General features: G+C 39.2%; 1 protein-coding gene across 1 annotated transcript in view; it reads right to left on the bottom strand.

Moving 5' to 3' along the window:
* LOC124272926 overlaps window positions 1–11345 on the bottom strand; it is a gene marked incomplete at its 5' end in the record, with an annotated part of 35389 nt that extends 24044 nt beyond the window's left edge. The window contains 6 exons of the mRNA XM_046708171.1: window positions 351–641; window positions 956–1078; window positions 1318–1413; window positions 1657–1754; window positions 2447–2515; window positions 11269–11345. Of these exons, the coding sequence (XP_046564127.1) occupies window positions 351–641; window positions 956–1078; window positions 1318–1413; window positions 1657–1754; window positions 2447–2515; window positions 11269–11345 (754 nt within the window). The remainder of the gene's footprint in view (window positions 1–350; window positions 642–955; window positions 1079–1317; window positions 1414–1656; window positions 1755–2446; window positions 2516–11268) is intronic.
* Between the last annotated feature and the right edge of the window lie 8698 nt (window positions 11346–20043).

Below are 20043 nucleotides of genomic sequence, written 5' to 3'. Positions count from 1 at the left end.
TGCTCGTCGTACCTCGTGACATGGTATTACCTCCTTATTAAAACCCTTTACCCTTTACAGTATATTATCATCATTAGAGGTTGATCGAGAAATGGTTGTTCAATCACCATTTCTATATATAAGCATGTCACCCATGGATACCAAACGATGGATCGCCAGGAATTGGTGTCACGACTTATGGACATCGTTGCATTAAGTAAAAAAATTCTGCTCAACGACGATTCTACATGGATAAAAAACAACACTGTTTTAACCGGTCAGGGAGATTAATTAACCACAAATAAACGTCTCAGAGGAGTTTGCGGCAAAACCCCATTATGTATACTACTAGTCCCATAAAATGTTCTCACCCGTCAACAGTAGCTTCTCATGGTGAATGTCAACTTCTGCCTTAGCAATTCCAATGCCATATCTCTTGATGAAGAAGGGCTGAGTGTAATTATCCGTCATGTAATGGGCAGACGCAGTGACGTTCACCCAGTTGAATCTTTCCCTGTTTGTCCAGAGGGAGTCAGCATCAGTGGACATGGTGGAGTCCGCGTACAGGGAATACTTCTCCATGGTTGGCATCCCGGTGCCCCGATGCCAGAACGACAGTCTGGCGCCGATCTCGTAAATCTCTGGCTTCTGGGTTGATTCCACTGCAAAAGTATGATCAAGGACATTCCGTCGCTTAGTAACTATCACATCGCAAACCGTTCTTATTATGAAAATGGGATCGGTCCACTTTGACTATATTTACAAAGTTTACGCACATTCCATAACTCACTGCATCCAAGTCTTATTAGACTTTTTTTTACACAGATAAGCATGATAGTAAACGGTCATAAGCAAAGAAAATATTCACTGTTTGTTACATGGCCATTTATTTAATGGTTGAGAGGAATATACCACTGGTCCTTAATTGACTTTGTAATTGCCATGAGCTTATAGTGTAAACATCATGAACCAGTACATTTTCTACAATAGTCACTCGGACTAGTTGAAGGAGACGTGAACCCTGATGAACAGTCACAGTTGACACTGATGCCTGGTGTACAGATCCCGGGGAAACAAGGCCTCTGGTAGTTACATACAACTGAAATATTATAAAACAAAAAGTAAAAATAGATCAGGCAAAACTATATATCCTTCTCAATTGAGGTGATTACCCCAAAGTGTAGTTTTCTTATGCGTGTAAGAATTCAAGCAACCAATTGTACAAAATGTACTTTACTGTTTCACTACTATACCATACTGTTACTATTACCAGGTGTCTTCGAAATGGGTATAACCTTGTAAGGACGTAGTTAAATATGTGACATTAACAATACATACACGTGTTACACCTTAATCCTATAGCTCCATCATTACACTGACAGGTGTTGGGTTGCACACAGATACCACCATTCTGACAGGGAGGGTTGCAGATTGCTGGAAATATAACAGCAAACAAATCAAATTGTCTCCACAAGTCCTTTCACACAACTGTAACGTGTCATTGTATTGTACAAAGGTTGTTGAATATCTCGACTATAAGACAGAACAGCAAAGAAACTAGTTTGGAGCTGTATGTGTAGGTACTTCGATTTGAAATCATGATATGATAGATCAAGCGTCACAAGTTCCAGGTGATAAATACGTTATGAGGTCATTATATAAAGGGGGCAGTCTTACGTCGGTTACAGTTCTGGTAGGATGAGGTTGACCAGCCAGGACAGCAGAAATAGGTAGTCCGATAATCCGGCACCCGGTACCACTTGTAGTAGCAGCATCTGTACAGTGGAATCAGAGGGAACATCTCATTGATGACGATGATTATGGACGACATGCAAAACTACAACCTCTGAAATTGTCCACTTTTGTTATTACTTCTACTAAATACTAAATAATAGTAATGATATTTGAATTGTGCATCCATTGAGATGACAAGAAACGTTAAAGACTCATTTTGTAGGAACACTTTGAAATGTATATACATGTAGTATGCATAGTTTCCTCCAATAAACACTATGAAGTGGTTGTGTGGTAAGGGGTTAACGTCATATACAAGAATATGGACCTTCATTGCGGCTTGGGCGGTGGGGTAGCGTAGTGGTTAAAGCGTTGGCTCGTCACGCCGAAGACCCGGGTTCGATTCCCCAATGGGCACAATGTGTTAAGCCCATTTCTGGTGTCCCCCGCCGTGATGTTGCTGGAATATTGCTAAAAGCGGCGTAAAACTAAACTCAGTCAGTCAGTCAGTCATTGCGGCTTAGATCCACGTGTGTCTAGCGTATACATAGGTGTGAGTGTGTGTGTATGTGTGTGTTTGTATTACTCTAGTCTGGGAAATATGGTATGATTGCATTTGCTCCATTCATACAGTCACGCATTAGGCCCAGTAAAATAGAAATGTGCAGAATATATCTCACCCTATAACCCTATAATACGAATTATTGTTTCAAAGTGCATTGGTTCCACATACCCCATCCACGTCCGATATGCACAGCGTGTCACTTGTCTGTACCTGCAGACTGTCCGAGAACAAAGGTTCCTGAAAAAATAGGCGCATAAACATGAAACTTTTGTGAATAAAACTGATTTTCAAGGTTGCAAAAGACTTCTTATATAATCAAAATATACACTAATTTAGATATGTTGTTAAGAAATTGATTATTGAATCATTGACGTTGAAGTAGATATGCGAGAGTGATTTGAGGAGGTATATATAGTATGACCAGAAATTATTGAGAATTTTAGGAATATGTCTAATTGGATTTCTAGTATAAACAACTTTTCCCAGCCATAAAGAGCTTGGTTTCATTCAAGAGAGACAACTCCGTTAATCCTTTTTCATTAGTTTGTGAAGAGTTATCCCCCTTTGTTTGCTTGCTAGCAGACGGCATTTTCAGTGATCCTCAGTATGGATGATTTAGAGAAGAGGAAGTTGAAGTATTATAACAAGGACGTCAGATCAGCTAAAGTGATTTCAAGTAGAACAGGCATCCCTTTGTCCACTGTTATCGTGTTTTGAAAAATATTGCAAATGGATATGGCATTGAGCACCAGGGAGGCGCAGGTAGGCCCAGAAAATTGACTATTGGTGACAGGAGGCGGCTTGGTATTCTTGTTTCTAAAAATAAACGAAGGTGTTTAGAAAACTTAAGGCTGGATATGATTGATAGAGGAACTGTGGCTGTATGTAAGGAGACAATTAGAACTGAACTGCATGCAATGGGTTTGCAGAAAAGTCGAGGAATTCCATCACCAATCATGAAACCTGAACAAAAGAAGCGAATGTTGAATTGGCGCTTACAGCATAGAAATTTTAACTGGGACAATGTGATTTTCTCAGATTAAAGTTCTGTGTGGCTGTTTCCTAATACATTGAACTTCTGGACTAAACCAACTGAAAAACCTTTAAAGAACAAATTACAATCTTAAATTCTCAATAATGTAACTTGCCATTTCTTTCATGATACTTTTGACATTACAAAGGGGTGTTTTTATTATGGTCTGATGTGTGAAAACATATTGTCGTTTTTGTAACCGAAAGTATAATTTCAGAGAGTTATGAATACGTCTCTCTGACATTTCATTGCCTTATTTCCTGAAACTTGTTTCTAATCCACAGGTTTAGCCTGAACACCTATTTCCAAAATGCCTTGTACTCTTCCCTAGCGCTGTCCGTAGGAGTTACACCATTGAGTGCCCTTGTGTAAAAGTTATTGAACGTGGCTTATCTGAAAACAATGACACTGTACAGGCAAACCCAGATGAGGGGCAAGTCAAGGATCACACTGGCTGCACTGACCCATTTATTGCACTGACCACCTTAGAATCATCCATATTGACCGTTTACATGGCTGCACGCTCCACACGGACCTAGTTATGGAGCACCACATATGATCAAGTCACAGAGACAAAACAATTAACACGAACTCCACAGTCTGCAGGATCCGCGTAACTATCCAGATTGCAGAGAATACAGTCTTCATAGAGCTCAACCAGCTTGTGATTACAGCTCGAGCAGCACGGCATGCAAGGCTAGCATGGAACATACAGTCCGTAACCCTGCATCATATTGAACAGCAGATCATGTACAAGATGCCTACGATAAACAGGAACACAAACTATTGCTGCTGGGTTGCGTTCTGGACCAAGAAGAATTTGCTGCAGAGACTCAAATATTGGACAGAAACGCATAGTCATCTTTTCAATCCAAGATATTGAAGGATTTGGATGAATGCCTAGCCTCTCTAAAGTATCCTGCGACGCTCGTCATTGCAGGTCAGAGACTCTTGTGCATCAGATACCAAAGCCTTACCCTCAAAATCGCCGGGTATATGACACTTTACGGCTTTATGTCTTTATGATGCTTTATGGCCCCAAGTATAGAGAAAGCTTTCAGGCTTTCTAAGCCGACTTGGCAGCCCAGTTTACCTTATTTAGACGGGTTCACCACATACACCAACAGCATTCGTCTGTACCTCCTGAGATGTGGCCTATGCTATGTTTATAGCCTCACGATGATCAACAATTCAACGGCAAGTGTCGTTCACAATTTCTCTGCAGAAGATAGCACAAGCAAGGACTCTACACAGCGATTTTTATAGTGGACTGCATTATCTCCATAGATCTGCAGGATGCATATATACATGTGCTTATCCATCCAGACTCTAAGAAATATCTACAATTTGCTGCCAAAGGAAGAATGTTTAAGTTCAAAGTCCTACGTTTCAGGATACCAGTGGCTGTTCACTATTATAACAGCGCCATTACTAGCGTATCTATATATAACTACAACGCATAATAATCAATTGTTATCTGGACATTTTTCTGTTTCCAAATGTCAGCGGACTCTGAGAGATTTGCAGACAAAGCAGAACTTCAACCAAGAAACTACATAAATACATATGGACCATATTCGACACACATCAAGTCTCGTTTATTCCCCGCTGAAATATTTACAGGAGGTCAGTGCCTGGATATCACAGTTCCAGCAATCTCCATACCCACTACGGGAATGGAATTCAGATTCCAACTGCATCTAAGATTCGTTCAGAATGTGATCAACCAGTATAGATGGAAATGGATGGACTCAGTCATAGTACCTATTAGTATGGATTTAATGTTCAAGAATCCCGACAACGTTATACACGGGACTCCAATCAAGATGCTGTTGCCATTTCTCAAGTCCTCATGATTTTACTCAACAGGGAATATGAATGATTACATCATCCGTTTCAAGAACATACGTTACCCGTGAAGAGCCACCTCCTCGTGGTGGGTGTTGGGTAACGCTAAGCGCTATTCAATCCCCGTTGTGGACCCGGGCGTATATTTGGTCCACCAACCCGTTTGCCGTGGGGTGCGCCCCTGTGTTTGGTGGAGGACGGGAGTCTGGTGGTTGAGGGCACTGGTTCCAGGAATAGCGTTCCTTTGCCCAACACACCACTTCGCCCCTTACTTCACCTAGACGGGTTGTTGAATGGGCCCGGTTCTATCAATCGGATGGTCATGCCATGCCCTGTACTTTGTATTTGATACTGCACAAATTTGATTTTTGTAAATGATCCTGTTTTGGGTATTGGTAAAATTATTTCACCGAATATGTATTGGTTCAAAATTTCAACAATTGTTAAATATGCCTAGAGTCTTATGCCCAGAAGGCGAACTCAGACTGCCCAAACCAACTGATTACTGGCCACATTTTGTTGTCCTTGAGACAAAAGATATGACACCATTAAAATTGAACCCTTTTGCTGTGTCTAAGGGTATCCAAGGAATGGCCGGCGATGTGAAGAACATTAAAAGATTACGTTCTGGTGTCCTGTTGATCGAGTGTGGCAAAAGACAACAGTCAACCAACCTATTGAACACCGAAACTGTCGGCATTCCTGTCAGCGTCACGGCTCACAAGACCCTCAATACGAGCAAGGGAATTGTTAGAGATCGTGAGCGATTGCTGGCTGACATGTCGGAATTAGATATCGTCTCCGAGATGAAAGATCAGGGTGTACTCTATGTTAAACCCGTAAAAACTACACAACCATTAAAACCAACACGTATCTGTTTTCCTTTTCTATTCCTAATGCACCAAAATCACTGAAGGCAGGTTATTGTAACCTCAATGTGGAGTCATACATTCCAAACCCTCTTAGCTGCTTCAAATGTCAGAAGTTTGGCCATGGCGTTAATACTTGCACATTGTCTGTTGTGTGTGCTCACTGTGGTGAAAAGACACACACAACAGAAGATTGTGACAGTGTTGTCAAAAGTGCACTAACTGCGCAGGGAATCACCCATCTTACTCTAAAGACTGCCCCGTTTGGAAACAACAAATGGCCATCAACAAAATAAAATTCACGCAAAACATTAGTTTTGCAGAAGCAAAGAAATTAGCCCAAAGCTCAGAACAGACAGAAAGCTATGCCTCCATTGACAGACCAACGACTGAGGCAATATCTAGAGTAACTAAAGTATCTGCAAGTTGTCAGACAAACTATACTTGGGTAAAAACAGATTCTCCTCAACTTTTCTCGCCCGCTGCATCTACTCAAACAGGAGCATCACTTCTCGTACATCTCGAACCCAATCAGAGACACTCCTTGATCATGACCAATCTTCTCAGTCGTCAACAAAGTCTCAACAAGGTCTCGTTAAAACCAAAAGTAAACAGTCAGATGCTTCAAAAAAAATCAGTGGCAGAGGTCCAAAAGGGTCAGAAAATAAAATTCAACTATACAACAAATATGGATCTCTTGAGGATATGGACGTGTCCGAAAACGTCCTTTGTAGGGCACTCAGCTTGTCGCCCAGCTAAAAAGTGCAGGGAAGATCCCCAATAAATCCTCCCAAAAGATAGTTTATCACAATCATATTATACAGTGGAATTGTAGAGGTCTGAGGACTAATTTCAGTGAATTACAACTTTTAGTCCAGGATTTAACACCATCAGCATTCTGTCTGCAGGAGACCTATTTAAAAAAAAACAGATGCTTTTGCCCTGCGTTCTTTCAATGCATATAATTGTTTTTCACCTCTAGGTGACAGGGCCACTGCAGGATCTTCGATCCTAGTCAAACAGAACGTTATCCATAGCCCTGTTGCACTTACTACTAATCTACTAACTTTGCACGTTGCGTTTACATTATGCTCTCTCTATATATCTCCGTCCTCAATGTTTCACAAAACCGAAGCTCTATATGACCAACTCCCGAAGCCCTGTATTATTATGGGAGATTTAAATGGGCACAACCCACTCTGGGGTAGTACAACTACAAACGCTAAAGGTAAATGGTAATGATTTATGTCTTTATAATGATGGTTCCAACACATATTTACACCCTGGTACAGGAATCTATTCTGCTCTCGACTTGTCAGTCACACATTCAGACCTCTTAAATGAATTTGAATGGTCAGTCCATTTTCCTACTATACTAAAACCTGTAACTCCTTCTGCTGTACCTACATCATCAAGGCGGAATATTAAAAAGGCTAACTGGGCTTTATATGAAACACTGTGTGCTACAAAACTTAAACTTGAACTTTTTATTGGCGTTCCCGATGCTATCAAATGTTCCTCCGATGAACTGAACATCATAGCTGATGAGTGCATACCAAAGTCCTCTGCAATTCCACATATCCGAAAACCTTGGTTTAACGATGAGTGCAAACAAGCTAGGAAGGCAAGGAAAAACGCAGAACGTTATTTCCGTTGCCACCCTATGGTGCATAACTTAAACAAATTTTAAATTTTAAATGCTAAAGTGCGGCGTACCTTTAAACAGACCAAAAGCCAATCTTGGCAAAATTATGTGTCCAAGATAACTTCGGAACGCTAATGTCCAAAGTATGGAGCACGGTACAGAAAAGTAAAGGTAAAGGTACTAAATCTAGCGTCCATCATCTTAAACATGGAGATCAATTACTTATTGATCAATAAGATATTGCGAATAAACTAGGTGAAACTCTTGCTAAACACTCTTCCTCTTCTATTTATGTGCCTAAATTCCAGAAGTTTGTAAATACTCAAATGAAATGAAGCAAATATGGATTATTACTTAATTCAGTATTATATTTTGTATCAATAAATTACATGAAATATAACCTTATATTGGTTACACCTACTTGGGTTGTCAGTCCAGATTTGAAGAGGTCATCATGCGACGATGTCGCATTGGCCATACAAGGTATACTCATGAATACCTGTTAAAAGGTGAGGATCCTCCGTTTTGTATCCCTTGTGATGAAAGAATAACAGTCAAGCATATCTTGCTTGACTGTATTGATTTTGCCATCACAAGTGATAAATATGTTAATGTCCAAACAGTGAAGGATCTTTTTAGTGCTAATTATCATTTAATCATTGAACTTTTAAAAGGAATAGAATTACCAGATAAATGTTGATGAATAGTTTGTAAATAGATATGTATTTTATTATTGGTAGTTTAGATGAGTAACTTAGATTGTTAGTGGCTGTACCTTCAAAGGGGGTTAAAGTACTGTAAAATCAGTGTCCTCCTTAGAGCGTACGGAAGTCCCAAACCTTTCAAAGTAAGATGTAAATTTACCACATTTTAATCGTAGTATTTTTGTTCTGTAACTTCCGGCTAAATTTTCCTACAATCGCCAGCGGCTGAAGGGATGTTGCAAATCTAGCTAGGGTCCATGCAGGTAGCAAAGGTACTGTAAGTCCCCATGGTCCCTAATATGGTGATCTACCTTCTGTTGTTGGCGATTTCTAGCCTGTTTTTATATTGTATTGTCCCAATAGTGCTATTAGTTTTAAACTTTCCACGCTAGTTTTAATTCTAATTGAGATATTCTAGTTGTTTTACTGTCCTTCGTCGACAGGTTTTTATAATATACATATATTCCACTTCAAAGTCAAATATGTTCTCGTCACGATATGGCTGCAATATTGCCGATGTGACGTTAAATAATAACTCACTCGCTCAAGAACATACGAAAAAGCACCCTTATCTCATCTTGCATGGAAGACTACCTTCCAAATGGCACTGGCAACAGCATAACGTATTAGGCCAGATTTGCAACAAAAACAATGGATAATTATGGCTTTTAACCTGGAGGATGCTTTACCACATGTATTCATTATGCAGAGTGACGGATGATATGAACACCTGTACACTGTCGTGGTATCGAGTTATATAAGGCCATATTTATCCTTCAAAAATGAAACTTGACACAGGAAAGAATTGAATTTTAGGAACATATTTGACACAAACCAATCCATGCAGAATCCCAACATGTGGAGGAATGGTTGCCGACGGCAAAACGTTTGAAAAAAGAAACGTTGAACAAAAACGTAACGTTACACTCACATCTGTAGTGAATCGCTAAATCGCACCCAACATAAAATGCACGTGCATCATGAAATTGTGTATCACCCTGAGCTTAGGCCTATGACTGTAGGCTGAGCCACATCAATGGCACTCCACATGCATTGCTTTAAGCCACTACAGACGACAAGAGAATGCCAAGACTGACAGAAGCTCAACGACACAACGCCACCTCAGACACTACAATAACTGCACACAGCACTTCAGCAAGTGTATCAAAACATTCCTCAAGACAGCATTGGGCATCTCCTTTCTTCTATGGGCCACTGCTGCCAACCTGTTATCGATGCTCATGGTGGTCACACCAGACATTTTACTCTGACCAAATGGCTTTACCAAACACTTTCTGGATAATCATGTTTTGGAAATTTGAAAAGTGATGATTTCCTTGTAATTGAGCAATGATGTCATGTTTGAATCAGTTATATGCACTCAGTAAGTAAACTTCAAAACAGCAAGTATAGTTTCTGTGTTAAGATTTGAATGCATGGTAACAATTGAATCATTCCAAATCACATGTGTTCTAATATATGAAATGCATATTTGCAGAAAGTGAGGGAGTCTATTGCATGTCTCATGTTACCAAATATACGGTGCTGCACAGGTAGCGTTGTCTGCAGTTAGGAACCATAACACATAGAATTTCAAACTAGAAAAGAAACAAAGCTGATTGTTTTGACCTTGAGACATGGTTTGGCGTAGGAGTGCTTGGAGCAACACATGCATTCCCAAAAAATAACAAGTAACTACTTGTAGTGAAAATATATTCTTCAATACATAGCAGTGCTAGGGTCCCTGTTTGATAGCATGGTTAACATGGCAACGCCGCAAAATTACACGCTCAAACAACATTGTTTTGTGTTTTTAAAGTAGTGTTTCCAAAGCCTCTGGAAACTTTGTGGAAGCGCACATGTAAGCATGTACTGATTACCTGACCTAGTTTTATTTAAATCACAAACATAATCAATGATGGTCCTGTTGAAAGTTCTACAAAACCTGTAGTTTTTTTTTTAAAGAGGTGGCTGAGAGCTTCAGAATAGGGTTGTCAAAATGAACATGTTTTATATGACTTTGGCAGAAGTTTATAACATAAAAGCATCATTCCATCTTCAGTAGGAACATCTGACAGTCTCCGTGTGGTTTGCAAAATGCTATCAGTGACATGAAGTTATCAACTTCTTCTAAAGAGGATGTCCAGTTAGCAAGAATTGCTATGTAAATACCGATGTCTGCGCTCAGACTTGTCATTGGCACAGTGGATCATACTTTTAAAGAAGGACCGATATTTAACTTGTTTTTATGTAAGTGGTTTGAAGCAGTGGCTTTCGATCTGACGCTCGAGACATGAATCCATCAAGCCGAGAAGATACCCATCACTCAAACGTGTACTATGATAAAGCAGTCATCATTGCATAATAAATATTCTTTGGTAAATGAAACCGTGTGTCTCAAGATCATCCAAAATGTAATCATCCCTGTCTGCTTGTAGCCGTCCTGCACCTCCACGTGCAAATGAAAGCACACACCGTTTGCCAAAAACAACAGTTTTAAGAAATACTTGACTCTTATATAAAATCAACCAATGCAAAACCTTCGGAATTTACAACGCATTGCAGAAAGCTCACATGAAGACAAATCACTAGCATGACATGACTTCATTATCTATTTCGTTAGTATTCGACGGTTCGGCAACGCCCTTATCCAACGTTAAAATATTACATAATATGTCTACATTCCTTGACTGATTTCATAAATTTCTGCGCTTTTCCCAATAATTTGTGTTTTGTATTTCGTTTTTCAGTATATACATTCGTTAATCCGATACAAGTGAACATAAACAAGCATTTCCTTGTTATCACAATGCATATATCTATTTGGCAGGTATTGTTTGCGGCGATTGTCATTGTGACAGTATCAGGTGTCTAAGATTGAAGTCACTTACCCAGACCACTGGACGCTGAACTCGACAAGGATCCCCAGAAGTACTACCAAGAGGAGAAAGTGTATCTTTATTCTACACTAGCTGCCCATAACACCTCTGATACGCCTGACTCCAATCCTGCTCTGTCACCAGGATGTCTCATACAGAGTGCATGTACACCGATTATAGGGAGAAAAGTGTGCGGGTAGCTATTTGAACCTCGACAATCCAGGAGGTTAATTTGAATATTTCGCGTTGTGATTTGTCGCACTGCTTCAGATTATGGGCACACCTACACTGCAGACACGCTTATCCAATAAGAGGGCATCATTTAATCAGCGAGAATATTTTAGAACCACACTGCTGTTAGTGGGGCGCGGTTTGAATTGTATACACAAGGAAATAGTATCGCAACACCTCTGATTTTTAACCATAGTATATCAATTTTTATTACCTAAAACATCGGGGTTCATATGTATCATACGATGCCCAAGGGCAAAATACCACTTTGTCATGGTGATGTGACGTCATGAACAATGCTATGACGTCACATTTCTTCTATGACATTGCGTCCTACATGCGACGACGGCGGGTAGCGGGCCTATCTTTGAAAGTAGATTTAGATATATTTTCCTTAATGTGACGACTTCAGTAATAAATAAAATATAATTATATTCATGTCCATATCATACTATGTTTACGACACTCGTGCCTAAATATCGGTATATCCCTCGTAGGAAATACCAACATATAGGCACTCTTGTCGTAAGTATAGTATGACAGGGCACTCATATAATATCCTCTATATATTGATAGCTTTTTTGTATGATCATTTTGTTCCTTCCGGGAACCATACATGGATTTTAGATATGCCAATGCTATGGCCAAAGACGAGCATCACGAACGTGTACCCGTCACTGAGCTTATATCAAGTTTCAGTACACTGTTCTTCTTGGTAACATGGAAGAATCAACTGATTGATATGTTGATGAGTGAAAATGTGGATCGCTCGTTTGAGTCATACGACCATAGTTATAAGCACTACAAAATGAGAATTCAAACTTGTTTGCCATGTTTACTTCATCTCTGAATATACTACGGGATTTCCGTTCATTTGGCGTTTAGCACCCGTGAAGAGCCACCTCCTCGTGGTGGGTGCAGGATAACGCTAGGCACTCTTCAACCCCCCGTTGTGGACCTGAGGGTAAATGTGGTCCACCAACCCGTTTGCCGTGGGTTGAGCCACTGTGTCGGTGGAGGACGGGATTCTGGTGTTTGAGGGCACTGGTTCCAGGAACAGTATTCCTCTGTCTAACACACCACTTCGCCCCTTACTTCACCTAGACGGGTTGTAGAACTGGCCCGGTTCTATCAATCCGCTGGTCACGCCAAGCCTTTCCTACGTCTATGTACTGTTGCACCAATTTTTTTTAAACATATACAATTATATGTTTAAATATTGGCGATTTTTTTAAACTGAGAATTTCAACTACACAATTTCATGTATGTTTTTGCCTAGAGTCGTATGCCCAGAAGGCGGTGGCTCATGGGCCAATCTGGTGAAATCATTAATCTTTTAATTTTTCTGCTGGAGTATATCATCCGGTTATCTATGGTGTTGCAAGTCGGAGATCCGCTTGTTTTTAGCATTGTCCTTGTGATACTCCTTGGTGGGTGGGGAGCTCGGATGATGAAATCTCTACACTAACTATAGCTTATGAAACCCCCACCAAAAAAACCAAAACGTCCTCTTGAAAATGATCCTGATGATGATGACCTTAGACCGTCCAAATCAATTGACTTTTGGCCACGCTTTCGTGTGACTGAAACTCTCGACAAAACACCTTTAAAGTTGAACCCTTTTGCGGTTTCCAAGGGTATTCAAGGTATCGTCAGCGAAGTTAAGAATATCAAATCGTTACGCTCAGGTGCGTTACTGGTTGAGTGCGGGAAACGGCAGCACTGAATCGTTTGTCGGCATTCCGGTTGCTGTCTCTGCTCACAAGACATTAAGCACAAGCAAAGGTATCATCAGAGATCGTGATCGATTCTTTTCTGACATGTCAGAACTTGACATCGTGACTGAAATGAAAGATCAAGGTGTACTCTATGTTAAACGCTTTTCAATCCGTAAAAACAATGAAACTGTTCAGACCAATCCTTATCTGTTTTCGTTTTCGTCACCAACTGCTCCCAAATCACTGAAAGCAGGTTATTGCAATATTAAAGTTGACACCTACATTCCTAATCCGCTGATGCTTTAACTGCCAGAAGTATGGACATCGTGTAAATACTTGCACATTATCCGTTGTGTGTGCTCACTGTGGTGAGAAGACACACACAACTGAACATTGTACAAGTACCTTTCAAAAATGCACGAACTGTTCAGGAGAACATTCATCTTTCTCAGAAGAGTGTCCGATTTGGAAAGAACATTTGCAGATCAACAAGATTAAATTCATCCAGAACATCTGTTTTTCTGATGCCAAAAGACTTATAAAGAGATCTGAACTTACAGAAAGTTATGCTTCAATAGCCAAAACACCAACTGAATCAAACCCTTAAGTATATACATCATCCACAAGTTGTCAAACAAATCATCTGGATCAAAGGCGACAATCCACAGCTTTTGTATGCCGCTATATCATCTCAAATTACGGAATCACTTCCTAGTACGTCCGAAAAGCAGGCAGAGTCATCTTCTGATCATAAGTCATTCTCTCAGTCACGTTCACAGTCTCAATCTTCATCTGATACTCAAGACATTGTTAAAAGCAAAACTAAACCGAAGCAAAAACAAAGTGGCAGAGCCCCAAAAGGGTCGGAAAATATAATTCAACTATACAATAAATATGGATCTCTTGAGGCCATGGACGTATGTGAAAACGTCAATCCTAGGGCACATAGCTTGTCGCCCTTCAAAAAAGTGCGGGGTGGATCCCCAATAAATCCCCCCAAAAGAGTATGTCTTTTAATAATATTGTACAGTGGAACTGCAGAGGGCTAAGGAATAATTTCAATGATTTGCAGCTATTAGTCCAGGACTTCACACCATCAGCCATTTGTCTCAAGGATACATTTGATTTACGCCATTTCAATGCATACCATTCATCACCTCCAGGTGATCGGGCCACTGGAGGATCTTCGATCCTTATCAAACAAAATGTCTCCAGGCGGTTGCCGTACGACTGACGTTACATGTTGCGTTCACATTATGCTCTTTGTACATCTCACCGTCTTCAACTCTTCAGAAGACTGACCTTTAAAATTTATATGACCAACTCCTGAAAACTTGTATCATTATGGGAGAAAACTTGGAGAAACCTTGGCCAGACAGTCTTCCTCATCTAACTATGTTCCTGAATTCCAGAAATATCAAAGACAGCAAGAAAAGAAATCTATTAATTTCAATTCAGACAATGGGGAAGACTACAATGACACCTTTTCGATACATGAGCTTCATACTGCTCTTGACCAAGCTCACGATACTGCTTCAGGAGCTGATGGTATACATTATCAACTCCTGAAACACTTACCTGAATCATGTTTAGAGACGCTTTTACGTATTTTTGATGACATTTGGACATCTGGATAATTTCCGTCGTCGTGGCATGATGCTATAATTGTGCCCATACCTAAACCTGGACGTGATCATACTGATCCTTCCAATTATAGGCCAATTTCACTAACTAGCTTTGTTTGCAAGACCATGGAACGCATGATAAATAATCGACTTGTTTGGTACTTGGAAACCAATAACCTAATAACAGATATACAATGTGGTTTCCGTAAAAATAGAAGTACTGTCGATCACTTGGTGCGTTTAGAATCATTTGTTAAAAACCCTCTAATTAATAAACAGCACGCTGTGTCTATCTTTTTTGATCTAGAAAAAGCATATGACACTACGTGGAAATATGGCATTTTAAAAGATTTACATGGCTTCGGATTGCGAGGCCGCTTGCCTCAATTAAAGCCAACTTTTGAAATGACAGACAATTTCAAGTCCGCGTGGGTTCTAACCTGTCTGACCATTACAATCAGGATCAGGGTGTTCCACAAGGCTTTTGTCTGTCACACTCTTTAGTATAAAGATAAATAGTTTATCAAAAGTTTTAAACGATTCAATTGATGGATCGTTATTTGTGGATGATTTTAACATTTCTTGTCGTGGTAAAAATATGCATACCATTGAACGGCAAATGCAGTTGTGTTTAAACAAAATAGATAAATGGTGTCTTGAAAACGGTTTTAAATTTTCTAAATCTAAAACTAATTGTATACATTTTTGTCGGAAATATAAACCACATAAAGACTCTGAACTGTTTCTAAATGGCTCTCCCATCAAAGTTGTTAAGGAAGCCAAGTTCTTGGGTTTAATCTTTGTCTCTCAATTAACCTTTCTGCCGCATATTAAATCCCTTAAAACTAAATGCCTGAAGGTACTTGACTTGTTGAAAGTTGTTTCAAATTCTAAGTGGGGAGGGGATCAAGCCACTCTCCTACACCTATATCGATCATTGGTCCGTTCCAAACTTGATTATGGTTCCATCATATATGGTGGAGCCTGCAAAGGCAACTTAAAGCTCTTAGATTCTGTTCATCACCGAGGTCTAAGACTTTGTCTTGGATCCTATAGAACTTCTCCTGTTGACAGTCTCTACGTCGAGGGAGATGAACCATCTCTTACACAACGCCGTATAAAGTTGTCCTTGCAGTATATCACAAAACTTTATTCTATTGAATCTAACCCTGCATTTCATAGTGTCTTTAATCCTCTTTATGAGGATTTGTACAACAAAAAGCCTTCTCTTGTTCCGCCTCTTGGTTTAAGAATTAAACAATTCATTTCTGCTGCCGGCATTGAGCTGCAAAATGTATCTCCTTCCCGTTTTCTTTCTTCTCCGCCTTGGCAAACGTTAACTACATTTAAAAAATCAGAAACAAATGAATTACAGTATAAACAAGAATTTAATCAATTAAGAAATAAATATAATACATACAAATCCTTATTTACAGATAGCTTCATTGGATCCAGAACAATATCTTCTCGGTTACCAAATAACAATTCTATTTTGACAGCAGAAGCTCACGCTATATTAACAGCTCTTAGATATATCAATAAACACCGTAAATATAAACAATACATAATCTTTTCCGATTCTTCAGGCCATTAAAAACCTTTCTTATAAACATCCACTTTTATTTGAAATTATTGAATTGTATAATGAGCTTGCTACTGGCCAATGCGACATCGTCTTTTGTTGGTTACCCAGCCATGTTGGCATTTCTGGGAGCACAATGGGTGATCTTGCTGCTAAGGCAGCACTCAACACATCTGTGACACCACTTCTTATCCCATATTCTGATTACAAAGCTAGCATTAGAACCTACATCCGGGATCTGATGCAGAAGAAGTGGGACACCCAAGTAGGTATCAATAAATTACATGACATAAAACCTTTTATTACCCACGTGCTCAACGTATGGGTAGGTGCATACTAATCTCGTACGTCACACGAGTGTCGTATCGCGTTGACTTGTGTCGTAACGACTTGACCTGACATTCTAACGATTTGATTGGATAACCGATGACCTCTCAATTAGGTCACGTTGTGATGGAACTACCTTTTCTTTCGTAACAAACACGTGAATTCATTCATTCTACAACTTCAATGCATTGTGGGAATGTAAACATTCGCTCGGTCAGATGCCATAGGAAGGACACTCGTTTCGTATAATTCGTATGTTATGAGACCTCGTGTAGTATTCTCTATATATTGGTTACACCTACTTGGGCTGTCAATCCAGATTTGAAGAGGTCATTATGCGACGATGTCGCATTGGCCACACTAAATATACTCACGAATATTTACTGAAAGGCGAAGATCCTCCGTTTTGCATCCCTTGTGATGAAAGAATCACAGTCAAGCATATCCTGCTTGACTGTGTTGAATATTCCTTCACAAAGGATAAGTATTTCAATGTCAAAACATTGAAGGATCTTTTTTATAATGTTAATTATTATTTACTAGTTGAATTTTTAAAGAATTAGATTTGTTGACTGATCTGTAAATAGCTAAATATTTTAGTAGTAGTAGTTTAGATTTGTAACTGAGCTTGTTAGTAGCTGTACCCTCAAAGGGGGTTGAAGTATTGTAAACTTATTGTCCTCCAGACAGAGTACGTAAGTCCCGAAACATTCAAAGGAAATTTAAATCTTACCAGCTGTTGTAGATGTAGTTAAATTAAAAGTTAAATTTTTGCTTACCCGATTTTTAAACGTAGTATATTTGTTCCTTTAAATTTCGGCTAAACTTGTCCTACAATCGCCAGCTGCTGAAGGGATGGTGTAAATCCAACTAGGGTCCATGCAGGTAGCAAAGGCACTGTAAGTTCCCATGGTCCCTAGTATGGTGATCTACCTTCAGTTGTTGGCGATCTCTAGCCCATTTTAACATTGTATTGTCCAGAAATAGTTTTCTACTTTTAAAGGTATATGCTAGCTAGTTTTAACTCAATCTGTGATAAGCTAGTGGTTTTACTGTCCTTCGTTGACAGGGTTTTATATATTATATGTATGTATTATAAATTTAGAACTAGTTTCAGTCACGATATGGCTGAAATATTGCCTATGTGACTTTAAATCTTTATTCACTCACTCACTCACTCACTTGATTGGAAGCAAAAGTCAGATAACTACAAGTCATCATTACTGCTTCATGCCATAGGAGAGGATGCAAGGGAAGTATATAATTGTTTTCAATGGGAATCAGAGAATGATGCCCTAAAGTTAGTAAACTGTGTTCCTAGGAAGACTGTTACTTTTGAACGGAATAAATTCTTCACATGTGCTCAGCAACTTGATCAATCAATTGATGGTAAGTGGTAAGACTATTACATAGTATTGCATCAAAGGACCCGATTTGGCATCCTCTAAGTAAACATAGTGAGTGAATTGATATGTCTTTGGGAAAAAAACAGAATAAAATATCACGTGAGCTATATAAACTTCTCAAGTTGATAAGTTTGATGTGAATATAAACTTGTCCATGCATACCGGACGTCATTAATGAATGGTCAAGCTATTGGTAACACAATTTCTTAAAAGTTGTAAAATCTTCGTCTTTGTTTGAAATATATGCAACTGAATGTTTTACAAACTTTCTTAACAGCATGGAAAAATACATCAGGCCTTTGAAATGTCATTATTACGTTCTTTAACGTTCTGTTACAAATGGTATATATTTTATTCAAATTGTCAATATGGAATTCCACCTGCCACTTAATGTTAATGTTTTGCACGTGCGAGTCGCTCTATCCATGGAGGACAATACACATGCATTGATGCTTTTTCACTGCTGTTCACCGTTCAGGTACTTGTTTGAAATTGCAGCTGAAAATGAGACATTTTTGACACTTGCTGAAAGGGGTCAGACTAGACCTTTTGGAATCTGGTCAAAGTCAGCGGCAGGTTGCTGTCACAACAGTCCGAGATGATAGGAAAAAGATGAAAGCAGAGAATAAAAGGATTTACAAACTGTGCATCACTATTCATGCTAATTACTGTTATCACATAGTATATGATGTACATAAGTCGGTTCTGTGCTCTATTTTACTTTTGGTTGACAACGGTATAATAATCGGTACCGAAACGTCACAATATTAGAATTCAAAGAAGTTGTTACTCATAAAGCATAATACATTTACTATTATTCATCAACTTCTAAAATGTCAATCAAACACATAAACCATTGACGTTGAAGTATAAATGTAAATGTAATGGGTCGTTGAATAGTTAAACCAACCTTAAGCAGGTTTGCAAAATGTTTAGAATACACATCATGCATCATAATAATAAATATGATAATTTTTTCACAAAATGCAAACCTCTGCTTCAGAATTGTCATCAGTATCATTGTGCTATCGAATATCCACTGGGGAAACTGTAGCAACACACTGAGTAGATACATTGCCATGGTCTACTCCCAGACTCTTCATGGGTACTGTGGATCATGCATTCCAACACTTGGATATTTGTCAGTGGTTTTAGGTAGGAGCGAATCCTTAAAGTCAAGATGGTACCCAGCACTCAAACGTGTAATATAGTTACACAATCGTCGTTTGATTATGAACATTTATTTCTAAATGAAATCTTACGTCTCAACATCATCGAATATTACTTCATCGCAGACTGCTTAAAGCGGACCTTCAAATTCACGTGCAAATGAATGCGCACACCCTTTGCTCAAATCGACAGTGACACGAAACGCTGGACTCAAAGAAAAATCAATCAATGAATTAAGTTTCACCAACTCTTGGTGCTCCTATATTTTCGGCATTTGCTACACATTTCAGAAAACTCAGAAAATAGATAACCAGCATGACGTGACACAATCATCTAGTTCGTCTGTTCCAGGGATCGTAATCACCTCCAGACAAGCAACGTCTGAATCCAACGTTGAAATACGTGTTATCATAAAGTGGATACCTTTCTTGAATGCTTTCATAAATTATAGTGCTTTTCCCAATAATATTGTTTGTATTATCACACGCGTTTTGGATATTAAATCGTAAATTCAATGCAAATGAAATTAAGGAAGCTTTTCCTTGAATGTACAATGCACATAGCTATTTGGCAGCTATTGTTGTGGTTGATTGTCATTGTGTCAACATTATTCCGCGATGGTTATGGTTAAGTCACTTACCCTGACCATTGGATGCTGAAATCGACAAGGATCCCAAGAAGTACTACCGAAAGGAGAAAGGGTATCTTCATTTTTCACCCTTTGCCCC

The sequence above is a fragment of the Haliotis rubra genome, unplaced genomic scaffold (genome assembly GCF_003918875.1).
Source record: "Haliotis rubra isolate DU_JTF1 unplaced genomic scaffold, ASM391887v1 Scf1741, whole genome shotgun sequence".
In the NCBI taxonomy this organism is placed as follows: domain Eukaryota; kingdom Metazoa; phylum Mollusca; class Gastropoda; order Lepetellida; family Haliotidae; genus Haliotis; species Haliotis rubra.
This window is presented reverse-complemented; position numbering and strand designations above follow the sequence as displayed.